The sequence below is a fragment of the Cibotium barometz genome, chromosome 15 (genome assembly GCF_041138505.1).
Source record: "Cibotium barometz isolate CiBa-2024 chromosome 15, ASM4113850v1, whole genome shotgun sequence".
Classification (NCBI taxonomy): domain Eukaryota; kingdom Viridiplantae; phylum Streptophyta; class Polypodiopsida; order Cyatheales; family Cibotiaceae; genus Cibotium; species Cibotium barometz.
Window position 1 is genome coordinate 54,672,443 of NC_141060.1, and position 14,269 is coordinate 54,686,711.

Here is a 14,269-nt window from a genome sequence, read left to right on the forward strand (position 1 = left end):
ATATCAGACTAACATACATGGGTTCAATCTTCATGAACTCTATCAAAACAACTCATTTACCACAACTAGAACATCAAATCAAAAGACTTTGCATCCATTCACAACAAACACAACCCAAACTCTCTGTCATCAACAAATAGATACTAGTGTCTCAACATCCCTAAGACATGGGCTCACACATATCAAAAGAAAACGTTAAAAATATCAAGGATCCTCCACAGTTAGATCCCAACAACTCATCAAGGCGACATCTTCACTCATGACTTCAAATTGCACAGAATTCACTACCACAATCAACATATCCTTCACACAGATACAAAACCAGCATGGCACTCACATCCTAGCCGACTCTCTGGTCTTCAGCACACCCTCTTCTCTGACCCAAACAAACCTTCTCACACTACACTGGTCTTCTCTTCTGCAAACTTGAAAAAATCAGCAGGACCTCCAACCTGCAACCTTAACCAAGAAAACAGAACTGCAGGAGACCTCTCCCCACTGCAGTCTCTCCCTATCTTACTCTCCTCCCTGGTTGTCTCCCTAGCCACACCTCTTGGAGAGTCGCCCAAAACCTACCCAATTCTCCCTCTTCCACTTGTCGCCACCTTGTTTTCTTCCAGAATGTTCTGCCACCCGGTTCCTTTGTTCGCCCATGCTCTCGACTTTCTCATTTCACACCTGCGCCTTTACACTTGGCTACCATGCGTCGTTTTTGTCACCCTGGATCCTCTACACACCATCATATATACATTTCATCTTCCTATACATCATGCTGGGATTGGCCTCAGGATTCTCCTCACATATTGCCCACCCCCCTAGGTGAAACACTGTTTCCTTTGTGCTCCTAACTCTTTTCTCCCACAAACCATTCTATACAACTCCACTGAAAGCATCAACAGCAGCATCCAGCATATCAACACCCTCCTGGATCAAAAGGGTATAACACCATCTTCCAAAGCCATCTGGCTGAACTGATCCACCTACCTAGATCAAATACCTGCAAACAGTCTTCAAACAACCTCAGAGTTCTTCACACAACTCAGATCATTTTGCAACTCTCTATTCCTCTATCAAACCTTCACACACATTTCTATCCTCCACATGATCAAACTAAACTCCAGCAACATCTTGAACACTGTAAAGCAAAGAGCCCAAATCAGCAACTTGCTACATCTCTTGGTCAAGATCCTTAGGTTTCTCATTCCACAGTCTGCTTACAGCATCCAAAACCTCATCATCATTGACACACACTCCAGTACCCACATAGGCATCAACTTGCTCACTCACAGATCCTTCAAACAAAGGAAAAACATCCTCCAAGGCGTCTTCTGACAAACCATCATGATCCACACCACTATCCATATTTTCATGCACATATGCTTGCTTATTCATGCTAGCATCATCATCACCTGTGTCATCATAGAAAGGCAATTCTAACAAACTCTCCACCTCACACTCTACCTCATCATCAAACAAACCTATGGACTCCACATTGGCATCACCCGATGAAGCAATCCTCATCTCAGGCATCTACTAATTGGGAATCCTCTTCATCTTCTCGACCCCCAAACGACATAGTACATTATGAATGGGCTTTGGGTGTGACTCCCTGTGCTCGAGGGTGAGCCTGAATGGCTCTACTGAGCAAGATGCCAGTGTCTTATGTGTTTTCCTTTTGTTTATGCTTAATTGCAAGGTTTGTTAGCTTGGGGGCTTGATAAAATGATTGGTAACAAACCATTTTTTGCAATGTCATCTGACTAAAAACAGCTAAACAGATGCTCCAATTTCAATCACATGTCTGAGAAATAGCCTGCAAGCACAAAAACAAGCTCATAAGAGAGAAGACAGCTCATGCATGTAGTTCTCCATTTTGAAATTTCTTTTGGGGTGACACAAATTAAGATTTTTCTATTAACCTTCTCCGTTGACGTCTGTATTATTGGCTTCATAGCATGTACACATTTTCTTTGCACAAGTTCTCTCTCCCTCTCTGGCTGGTGGTTGGGTCCACCTCTGACACTTTCAGCTGTACAGCCTCAAATCCTAACCTTGGAACCTGCATTCCTTTACATGAATTCATCATCTGTATCTTCCTTCACTTCCTTGCTCTGAGTCTTTTTTACAGGCAGAATGTTTGCAACTGCAGCTGCTTTTTTAGCAGTTCCTCCTGATAAGGAGCCAGGAACATTGTGAATGGTCTTCTGTGGTGAAGTGTAGAATCTAGACTCATCCAGATGTGGTTTTTTACAAGGCGAAGACAATAGGGTTTTCCCTTGCACATGGTGGAGAGCTCGCTTCATACCCACACTTGTTGAGTGTTTGTCCTTTGAAACATTGAGGCCCTCACCTTTAAGAACTGTACAACTACAATCAATAGGAACAAGCTTTCCATCTATCTGGCATGTGAAAACAAAAGTTACCTGAAAAACATCATCAGGTTAGAGCATCTAGCTTGCATTGTGACAAAAATGCATCCACGACAGCACTGCTCGTTTCTCTTTTTATGCTTCTGGAGGGGCATGGGTACATCCAACAAGTAAAAGACTGACCTCATCACCAGCAGCAGCTTGAAGAATAACATCAGGCACTGTACTAGGGTGGGAATGATGGGCCCAACTTTTCAAATCCTCTTCAAGAGGAGCTCCAATCTAAGCATCAACAGATTTACAGCGACCAGATGTTGTCACTTAGATTTAGGATTCAATTCACCTTTTGACTACATGAAAAGAACTTCCCATAAGCAGGTGGATTTTAAAAATACCTGCTTCTCCCACTGTCTCTGCCTATCTAAACAACCGGCAACATCTGCAAAGGCTCCAATATCTGCTCCTTCCTCAATAGACTCCGAGGCTAGGTTCTGATCATCCAACTTTGCATCATCAAATCCAGATTTGGAAGACAAATCCATGAAATGTTCAGATGCGGCAACCTCACAACGCTTGCAGTTCAAGTTTTCGTGAATGTCTGACCTGGTCAGTATCAATTTCAGGATTAAATCTGCATTTTGAATGACGACATACACAACCACCATCCAATTTATTCAGAGTAGTCATCACCTGGCATTGTCATGAAGGCTGAATAGGTCTCTCAAATCTTCTGATGAGAGCCAACTGACCTGAAAAGCTGAGAACCAGATGAGCAAGCGTTTCAATATACAACTACTCAACATCTTACATACATATATGAGACTGAAACCTGTGGGTGGCTATTATCCATCTGTTGATGCTCAACAACTTTCTGCAGACCCTCTTTGGATAACTGGCGTTCAAAAACCTGCATGATAAAAATCCATTAAATTATCAAAAAGAGATCAAAGCACTCACATAACATGCAAAAATAGTGAGCCCTAGAATTACATTAGGACCTTTTCTTCAATTGTCCCCGCTGCCAGAAACCTGTAAATGAACACTCTTTTCTTTTGTCCATCTCGCCACACACGCGCAGCTGCCTTTAGCAACATAATTTTTCAAAAGTGAAAGATGGTAATGGCAATCATGCTTGTATTAAACTTCAAAATAAGGATTTTTTTCTTTCAAATCAGTGGGGTCTTCTGTTAAATTTGTACATTGTCTCACCTGCTTATCATTTGCTGGATTCCAATCAGGATCAAAAAGCACTAATCTATTCCCACCAATAAGGTTCAAACCACACCCTCCAGCTTTGCTACTGAGAAGGAATGCGAACTCATTCTGCCATGTACAAAATTGAAATTTAAAAAAGCTTCTTTTTCTACCAAACCTCTCTGGTTTTTATACATTTAGTTCTGCATGTTGTGAACAGAGCTCTTGACAGACATGTCATTCATGTAGATAGCAGAAACTAAGCAAACCAAGAGGAATTGTAAGTGTACTGGACACCTGCATGGGGTCATTGAACTTTTGCACCAACTTTTGCCGTCTGCTCATGGAAGTGGTCCCATCAAGCTTCACATACGGATAATTTCTTTCACGGCATAACTGAGCAAAAAGCTCCAAGGTCTAGTGAACATACATACGGATCAAAAGATCAGCCAGCCATATCACCCAGATTCATAACAAGATTGGATCGACATAGTTAATGAGCATAAGCCAATCAAGCATGTTCAGATGCATGTAAGTTTTTTTGAAGGACCAACCTGAGTATAGTTTGAGACAAGTACAATACGATCATTTGTCTTCTGTCGAAGATTTTCCAGCAATCTAGCAAGTACACTCATTTTTCCTGATAGCTCAATCCAGCTTCCATCAGCTCCAGTCCATGATCCTTTCCTACATCCTCAATCCGTCATATAAACATACACGAGTGAAAGCAAAAAAGCAAAGCATAAGTAGCAATTGCTTCACAAGCAAGATACCTTCCAGAAAACATTTCTGAAGGAAAGTATTGAAGGCAATTTTCAAAACCTGCTGCATTAGATCCACCCGATCGAGCTGTGTCATAGATAAGCTGCATTTACAGATTTTCACTATATTAACCATTACTTTCATAAAACAACCCAAGAATGGTCTAGTCCCTTCTCTCATGCTTATTATGACTTGGATATCCTACATCGGCATATTTGTTTGTTTTGTATTCATTGATTGTATTGATCTTGGCCAATGTGCCCGTGGATTGTTCTCGAATAAATTCCTGAAAGGGGGTGGGGCCTGTTCCTTGCTCAATGTGGTGTACAGTGCAAGATCCCCATTCTCTTTTCTCTCTCCCCTCTCTCTATTTATATTTTTATCTCTTGGACACGTGGTTGAGTTTGTCACTGCACGCCCCGCTGGGCTTACAGTGGTATCAAAGCAGGATTTCTCTTGAAGAAACTTTCTTGGGGTGACAAAGCCATGTCGAGAGCAGAGGGAGACCAAGGGCCTAATGAAGGGAACAACTATAAGGCCGATTCAGGACTTCAGGATGGGAACCAGGGTCATCAAAAGAGTATCATGACTTTCAACAGTTCAGGAGATTTCTTAGAGACGAAGTAGTTCTTGCTTCAAGAACCAAGAGGAAACAGGACCAAGAAGGGCTGAAATGTTTGAAGATTTCATCAAGGATTGAGCCACTGAAGCCAAAGGAGTTGAAGCTACTAAAGCCTATTTTCAAGTCACCATGCAGACGGATCTAGAGCTACCCGCTCTATTTATCATGAAGGAGACAAGGAAGCTACTCCTAGGCCTACTCTTTCAGATGTAGTTTCTTTAGGACAGGTAAGGGAAAGGAAGGCAAAGAAGCTAGAGAGATCAGAAGATCATCAGATTGACATCATGCCAAGAAGTTCGACAAATGGTTTGCAGTGGTGTTTAGCCCATTGCATATTTCGACAAATAAAGCCATGGAATCTTTGTGGACCAAAGTTGAAACAAAACCCTTTTGAAGCATTGAGACTTTATGTTAGAAAAGGACCAGTGTTGGATATTCTAGACCTTTTTTTTGTGGTTGAACATGATGAGATTGCATTGGAGCAGTCTTGGACCAAGCAGACCATGTTGTGGCCAATGAATGTCAAAGCCAACAAGGAAGTAGATGCATTACCTCGGAGACCCTTGAACCATGCGGTTTCTATGGGTTTCCATTTGGATTTCACTTTGATGAAGGATCCTTATGCTACCAAAGAGGATTTCAAAGATGTTTTGGAACAGATTGCAAAATAGAAATTTGGTGACTTTTTATGTCATCAAGAAGGGTTTTCTTATGATACAAACCCAGGTCATGTTTAACACAAGGAATTGAGGCCAAAGTAATGGAAGAGTGCCATGCTTCTCCATACATGGGGCATAGAGACACCTTGACTACACTTCAAGCTTTGAAGAGCTATTTTTATTGGCCTAGTATGAGAAAGACATTGAGCTTTATGATTCAAGAATGTTTGATTTGTCAGAAGGTCAAGTTTGATTGACAAACACCAGCAGGATTATTGCACCCATTGAATGATCTATGGGAGAATATTGCTATGGATTTTATCTTTGGATTGCCAAAGTCAGGGAATGATGATGTATAGACCTTTCAGATTAGCAAGAAGATCAACCATGTATGTCATTGGCTGGACCTTTCAAATCATTGGAGGATGCCTTCCATGACAATTTATGGAAACCATGCACAGGGTTATCCCCAGAGAAGTTTTATTGAGGGATCCATCAAGGATGGAAAAGCCAGAATAAATTGTGCTTCATTCTGTGAGAAAAAGAGGAAAGACAGAGGTCAAAGGGTTTCTCTTGGACTTCGAGAATTATTCGCTATTGGATGTGAAATGGATGCCAAGGAAGGACTTCAAGGACTATCCAGATATACTTCGAGCTTATGAGCATTGACGAAGTGATTGGTCGACATGTATTTGTGCGACCGTTCCCTACAGGAGGCCTACAGATCGGAAGACAATATACACATATTTAGAACACTTAATCTAATTATTATTAATCAATGGAAACAACATCAGCAACACAAACACTGGAAACACCGAAAAAATACAAATGACACCAGCGCTGGAGCCGGAAAGGGCCGCCCCCCCACCAATACTTATTGTATTTCTTGAAGTATTTATATTTGTACAAGTGTCATGAGCCTGAAAAGGCCAGATTCCTCCATTAGGGAGTGCAAACAACCAAACACATCTGGTTCAAACTGATGAAGAAAGAGTTGATTGGAGTAGCCTCAAATCATAGGCTCGTTCCCACCTTCACTGGGTGTACACTTGCCTTTCACTGGTCTTCCAGGACCGTGCACAAGCGGGCACGCCCGTACTAACACAAGCAACAGTGTACACCACGGAGGGAACGTTTCCCGGTGCTCCCAATTAAGCTTTGTACTTGGTTTTTCCTCATACCCTCTTGACCTTCACTGGCTCCTCTATAAATGAGGGCGCGGTCAGGGCAGTCATGGGAGAAACCTCTTCCCATTGATCTTCTAGAGTGTATGCAACTGGAGAAGAACTTACCTACACAAAGCTTGAAATAACAGCATTTAACTTGAATTATTATCTGAATTTGAAATAAAATATTGAAATAAATACCTGGCATGGATTTTAATTCAAATCTCAGTAATGAAGACCATTTCCCTTGTATTGTACTCCAAAAGGAAAGCTTCAATTACTGTAAACAAAGCCACCAGTAGGTACACAAGACAGGTACAGCAGGTACTTATGGGCAGCCAGTAGGTGCAGCAGGTACTGTCAGGTACACATGGGCAGCCAACAGGTACAATAGGTACTGTCAAGTACATGTGGGCAAATAAATATGTCTTGGTCTTCCTATGGAGTGACTATACACGCGTGGCACCAACAGGCTCCCATCCATACAACACCAAGCAAATCACACACGGGTGGCACGAAGCTGGTTCCCATCCATATGACACAGCACTAGTCACACACGGGTGGCACTGATCTGGCTCCCGTCCATGTGACACCATAAAACTGGCCCTTTCACATGGGACACTGGCCTGGCCCCATGTGAACATGGCACAAATCTGGCCGCTCTATGGAGTGACAGTTCCATAGAAGTGGCTGGCTCCAGAAATGGAGATGGACCAAATGGTGACATCCCCCTGGGCTTCTAAACAATTGACCTCAACTGAAAAGCCTCAAGATATGCCTACAAAAGCTGAGGGTAGTTAGCAAAATAATCCTCATCTACCCACTTTGCATCAATTGGCAAATAATTTTTAAATTTCACAAGGTATCTCCGGGAAAGCTTCCCATGTGGTAACTTTCTCTCCTTGTAAATACAATCTGCTCTAGCTCAAGGATCTCCTCAAGCTCATCTACTTCTGGTGGATCTTCTGTGACAGGCTCCTCTGGATCAAGCCCCACATACTTCCACAAAAGACTCACATGAAAAGCATTGTGAATCTTCCAATGGCTGGGTAAAGCAAGCCTGAAGGACACTTCATTGATCTTGTCAGTCACTTTGAAGGGTTCATAATATCGAGTAGAAAACTTTGGATATGATCTCTCTCGTCTTGGCCTCTTCCGAAGCCTAGCTTTCTCAAACTTCAGTAATACCCAATCACCTTCCTTGACTTGCATGTCTCTTCTATGCTTGTCAACAGCCCTTTTATGCTTATCTTGTGACCTTGCAATGGCTTTCCGTACCTAAGAAAAGGCTACATCCAAGTCACGCACATACTCATCAGCCGCAAAAATCTCATCCTTTGTACAAAGGATGGGTGGCAAGACCACTCTGCCATAAATAATCTCAAACGGAGCCTTTCTCGTGGAGGCATGAACTGTGTTATTAACTCTACAAGTGGAAGATACTTCTCCCATGCAGTCTTTTGATCTGCCACATAACACTTCAACAAATCCAACACAGCTGAATTTGTAGCTTCATTTGGCCATCCGTTTGGGGATGATAAGCTGATGAAAACTCAAGTTTAGTGCCCATGTTATCAAATAAAGCCCTCCAAAAGAGGCTCGTAGTCCTGGGATCTCTATCCCAGGACTCAAGTTTAGTGCCCATGTTATCAAATAAAGCCCTCCAAAAGAGGCTCGTATGCTGATGAAAACTCAAGTTTAGTGCCCATGTTATCAAATAAAGCCCTCCAAAAGAGGCTCGTATGCTGATGAAAACTCAAGTTTAGTGTCCATGTTATCAAATAAAGCCCTCCAAAAGAGGCTCGTAGTCCTGGGATCTCTATCCCCAACAATGGACTTAGGCATACCGTGATGCTTGAAGATGTTAGCAAGAAAAAGCTTCACCATACGATCAACTTTAATGGTTTTCTTGACGGGCAAGAAGTGAGCTTGCTTGCTAAACCTGTCCACAATGGTCCAAATAGCATCATTCCCATGCTGGGATCTAGGCAAGTCCATAATAAAGTCCATAGTAATACTTTCCCATGGCTGCGAGAGAATAGGCAATGGCTGAAGCAAACCTAGAGGCTTTTGCCTATCAAATTTTACCTTTTGACAAGTAAGACATGCACGTACATATGCCTCAATGTCTTTACGCATGCTTGGCCAAAAGAAATTATCTCTCAATCATGCGTGTAGTAGGCATATGATACCTTGATGACCAGCATAAGGTGGAGCATGACATTCCTCCATAACCTTTGGACACATTTCCTTCACCACACATAAGCAGTTATCCTTCATATGACATAAGATAACCCTCTTTGATCACATAAGAGGCATGTGAGTGACCAGCCATCAAATCAGTCCATATATGGCAAAAATCAGCATCCAAATGATACAAATCTCGCATGGAAGATAAGTCCCCATGAGAGGCCATTGAAACTGCAGCTACATAAGGCCTCCTGGATAATGCATCTGCTACCACATTTTTCTTTCCCGGAGTATGTACAATCTAAAAATGAAACATGGAAAGAAAGTTTGTCATTCTCATCTGCTTCTCCGAAAGCTTTGTTTGAGATAGAAAGTATCTCAAGCTTTGATGATTTGTCTTAACTACAAATTCAGCCCCAAGAAGATAATATTTCCATATCTTTAAGGCATGAATTACAGCCAAGAGCTCTTTCTTATAGATATCCATATGAAGCCCGGCATCATGCAATCGATGGCTCTCATATGCAACTACATGACCTTCTTGATTTAGGACAGCCCCTATACAATCGCCACAAGCATCACATTCCACTATGAATGGCCTTTGCAAGTCGGGAACAATCAGTACGGGTCCACATATGATAGCATTCTTGAGTTGCAAGAAGGCATCCTACTCCTTCGGGGTCCATTTAAAAGTGGCTTTCTTCTTCGTGAGATCATGTAGAGGCATGGCAATCATGGCAAAATGCCTTATGAAGCACCTATAATATGAACATAAACCCAGAAAACTACGTACTTGATGTACATTTTGCAACTCTGGCCAATTCCGAATGGTTTTAATGGTGGTAGGATTCATTCTTACACCATCCTTGGATACAATGTGACCCAAATAGTGTATCTCTGAAAGAAAGAACTCACTTTTCTTGGCATTAATGAAGAGTTTATGCTTCCACAACTCTTCCAACACTGTGGCCAAATGAGTCCTATGCTCCTGCTCATTCTTGGAGAAAACCAAGATGTCATCAAAGAATACACCTGTGAATTTTCGATGGGGTCGGAATATCCTATCCATCATACGATTGAATGTGGCTGGGGCATTGGTGAGACCAAAAGGCATCACCAAAAATTCATACAATCCAAAAGCTGTCCTAAATGCAGTTTTGTGGACATCCTGTGGCACCACTCGTATCTGGTGATAACCACTCTTCAAATCAATATGGCTGAAACAAGCCGAGCCATCAAGCTTATCCAGAATGTCATCAATACGCGGGATTGGAAATCTATTCTTGATGGTGAGCTTATTTAGAGCTCTATAATCCACACACATGCGGAATGATCCATCTTTCTTTTGAACAAGAAGCACAGGAGAGCAATAAGGTGAGGAACTTGGCTGAACCAAACCTTTCTCCAAAAGCTCATTAACTTGCTTCATGATCTCTTCAAGATAATCCATGAACAGGAGGATCATTACTTGTGCATTGCATACTGATGTATGTTTGAATTTCTTTGATTTTGTGTGCTGCTTTTGATGTATGGACAATGCTTGGATTTATGGCATGTGATAGTCCACTGGGCTCCAGACTACCTGGCCAGTACCTGGAATACCCAGTAGACGCGAATGATGCATACTAGTTTGTTGACTAGCTTGTGTCTAGTTTTTGCAGGAGGTAAGTATACATTTATCTAATCTAGCACATGTGAGAGGCCATGAAGATGTACCATCAAGAACAAAGACATCGGTCAAAGAAAAGACATTGAGATGTTGCCAGACGAGCAGATGACACCACAGATATGGGGAAAGACCAAATGCACAAGCTCACCAGATGGAGCTAGTACCTTGAAACATATGGATGTACTTGATGTACCGTGAAACATATGGATGTACCAAGAACATATGGATGTGCTTGGCATAGTCACATGGCACGCGAAATGGAGACGGGGATCGGGGACGGAACAGATTGAGAATGGCCATTCCCTGTGACTATAGAGTGACATGGGACGGGAATGGGAACGAGAAGGTGCTACCATTCCCAACATTCCTGAGTCTAAAAATGTCCATTCCTTGTGACTATGGTACTTGGAACACTTGCAGTCCGCAGTTGAGGACAACTGCGATGTAAGACAGAGGGAATGTAACTATTTGGCCCTCCTAGCTCTATTTCACATAATGAAATTCATGCCTGGACACCAGACAAGTGGAAGAAGACATAGGGACAGGGTCCATAAGGTTTGATTAAGAAAAAGCACCATTCTTGGTCAAAAAGCAAGAAAATGCAAAAAGTGAAACAGGGTTGACCGCGAGCCAAGGGCACCATTGGAAAGAGGAGACTGAGTCGGACCAAAAAGCTAAAAGGCGCTTTCTCAAAAAGCAGCTCTAAAGCCAAAAAGCAAGGCCTTAAAGCTAGAAAAGCAAAGCACCAAAAGTTGAGTAATATTTTATTAATAAAAGTAAAAAGAGCAAAAGCAAAAGCAAAAAGAGAAAAGCAAAGCATAAAAAGGCAGAGCAAAAGCAAGGTCTCTTACAAGTATAAAAAGGATTCGACTTCTCTTACAGTACCATGAACAAGATCATTGAAGATTGAAGGAGATTGTGGAGTGTGTGTGGGCATGATTATGATAATGGAGAGCTTCTTCTTCGCCATCAACACCTTCTCCAACTTGCTTTTCAGATGTACGATTAGCCCTAGACTTGTATGGGCATATGCATGGGCGATACGGACACATGTACGGAGCTGTACGAACATGCACGGAGTAGTACGGGCATGCACGGACAGAAATTTCAAAAGCCCTAAAAATTTCAAAAAACCCTAAAACTGCTCCAAAAACTGCTTTTGGATATTTTTATCACCCAAAAACCATTAAAACAGGTTTTATATCAGTTTTCTTGCGAGAAAGAGCTTTTCCATGGTTTTCTTCATGGACAAGACTATAGGAGTTGTGCAGATTACTCATGGGATGAGCGAGTGTTTCTTGGACTTGGACATATAGCTTAGCTTGGACATGGAGAACTTGGGCATAGAGCTTGGACATGGAACATGAAGCTTGGACATAAACATGGAACTTGGACATATAGGTTGGACATGAACATGGATCTTGGACTTGGATTTGGACTTGGACTTGGATCTAGACGTGAACTTGGACTTGGACTTGGACTTGGATTCATTGGATTTGGATATTTGGATTTGGTACTAGCCCGGTGAGAGATACTTGTGGGTCATCCCTCTCGTGTGCTCGACATCAAAGATCTTGTACGTCGACATCGACATCGACATCGAGTTGGATATTCTACATCGGCATATTTGTTTGTTTTGTATTCATTGATTGTATTGATCTTGGCCAATGTGCCCGTGGATTGTTTCTGAATAAATTCCTGAAAGGGGACGGGACTTGTTCCCCGCTCAATGTTGTGTACTGTGCAAGATCCCCATTCCCTTTTCTCTCTCCTCTCTCTCTCTTTATACTTTTATCTCTTGGACACGTGGTTGAGTACACTACACACCCCATTGGGCTTACAAAGAGAATCAACAATTAACCACTTCACATAATACAAATTAACACACTATACGACACCCCCTCCCCTCCCCCAAAGAATACTTTATTCAAATAGAGAATTTTGATACAAGGTATAGGGAGCCTAGCTCCATATTACAATATGAAAATCCATTATATCATTATTTTAAAAGGAAAAGATACACATTTATTAACACTAATATAAAAAAAACTCTTCTTTAAAAGATAACCAAGCTAACCTGGCCACCATTTCCTTAAGGAGCTTGTAAAGGGAGGGTTGGAGCCACATCGGGAGCATCTTCTCTAATCTCGTTGTTGTGCGCTCCTCCCGAGGCAATATTCTGACGTTTCCAGAAAGGGGCCATCTTGGACGTCGTCTTGTAGGGCTCGCTGTTGCGGTCGAAACGCTCCAGTCGGATCTCAATTCTGAGATCGTTTGCTCACCGTATGAGCAAAAGACCACAGCGCATGAACCCTCTCTTAAGGTAAAAACCTCTTACTAAAGTCCATGCAAATGGGGGGGGGTGGGGAATTGTCAGATGTCCTTAACACAAAAACGTTTTGCAAAAGGGGAGAAGGGTTGAGAGCTGCTGAAAGGGGGGGAGGGGAGGAGAAGAGTTAAGGACACTGCCTCCTAGAAATAGGGGGATAGAGAAAAATTGCCTTATCTGAAAAGTGGCAAATGAGGGGGTGTGAGAGGGGTGGCTGCAAGGGGCGGCTGTACTACAGCAAGTACACTGCACAGGGGGTTTATATAACTGTGGGTACGGTACGGGCGCTGCGCAAAGCAAGGACGAAAGAACAGTGTACCTGCAAAGGCTCTAGATCAGTGGCCTGCATGGGTCTAGGGAAAAGGTAAGGTGTCGGTTAACAGAGGAAGGAGTGGTCTGCATGTACCTTATCCGGTTAGGGGCAGCATGGGTGTCCACGTAGCGGTACGTGTGGACCACACAGTGGGCGGCCGTCCTTTGGTTCTTGTGCAGTCATCATACGAGCACCCTCGTAAGTGTGTACGGTCTAAATTTTGGGACAGGGTCCCCAAATTTGGGACGCCGGCCTCAATTTGCGTGCCGGATTGTCCCGAGGGATGATTTTTTTTTTTGTCCGGGAGGTTTCTCTTGTCGTTTTTAGGGTTCAGACCGTTCGTCAATCGAACGCGTGGTCGTGCATTTATTAAGGTTTAAAGGTCGTTGCTTTTTAACTAAAAATGATTGAAATTTGCATATAAGCTTTATCCGAAGTCCGTTTTGGATGCTGTAAAATCCTATATTAGGGTAAAATCGCGCACAGATTCCAAATTTGGGCTCAGAATTTGAAGATTCTAAGTAGAAATGACTCATTTAATAAAATCATTGACTTTTATACCATAAAAACTCTATAACATGGACATTTCTTTATTAGTGAAGATGGGTATGTTACAGCATTTTAGGCTGCCCATCTCATATGCTTCTTTGATAACTTAGTTTGCGTCAAAAAGTACCATATAAGCTGAAAATCATCATCAGTATCATACGAATTCTGCATGTCGAAAAGATCTTGATGATAGGCAACAATGATAGCATGCACCTGAGGCCTTCTAGAAAGAGCATCTGCCAGTACATTCTTTTTACTAGGTGTATGCAAATCTGAAAATGAAAGAGAGGAAATTTGCCCATCTCATATGCTTCTTTGATAACTTAGTTTGCGTCAAACAGTACCGCAAACTCTGATGATCCGTTTTGACAATAAATTCAGCCCCAAGAAGATAATGCTTCCACACAATGAGGGCATGAATCACGGTCAATAACTCTTTCTCATAAA

General features: G+C 42.3%; 1 protein-coding gene across 6 annotated transcripts in view; it reads right to left on the bottom strand.

Annotated features, from left to right (window-relative positions):
• Window positions 1-256: 256 nt before the first annotated feature.
• LOC147631438 (protein CHROMATIN REMODELING 25-like) overlaps window positions 257-14,269 on the bottom strand; it is a 53,516-nt gene continuing 39,503 nt past the window's right edge. For 3 of the 6 annotated variants that reach the window (XR_015267582.1, XR_015267581.1, XR_015267583.1), the window contains 11 exons: window positions 4,337-4,428; window positions 4,118-4,250; window positions 3,861-3,980; window positions 3,579-3,692; window positions 3,368-3,451; window positions 3,199-3,276; window positions 3,060-3,118; window positions 2,765-2,972; window positions 2,553-2,651; window positions 1,920-2,423; window positions 257-1,813 (listed from right to left, as the gene is read on the bottom strand). Coding sequence is in view for 1 of the 6 variants with exons in the window: in XM_086809838.1 (XP_086665964.1) it covers window positions 2,070-2,423; window positions 2,553-2,651; window positions 2,765-2,972; window positions 3,060-3,118; window positions 3,199-3,276; window positions 3,368-3,451; window positions 3,579-3,692; window positions 3,861-3,980; window positions 4,118-4,250; window positions 4,337-4,428 (1,341 nt within the window). In the remaining 5 variants the exon portion in view is untranslated. Of the gene's footprint in view, window positions 1,814-1,879; window positions 2,424-2,552; window positions 2,652-2,764; window positions 2,973-3,059; window positions 3,119-3,198; window positions 3,277-3,367; window positions 3,452-3,578; window positions 3,693-3,860; window positions 3,981-4,117; window positions 4,251-4,336; window positions 4,429-14,269 lie in introns of those variants that run through there. The other 3 variants (XR_015267584.1, XR_015267585.1, XM_086809838.1) reach the window with 3 other exon arrangements.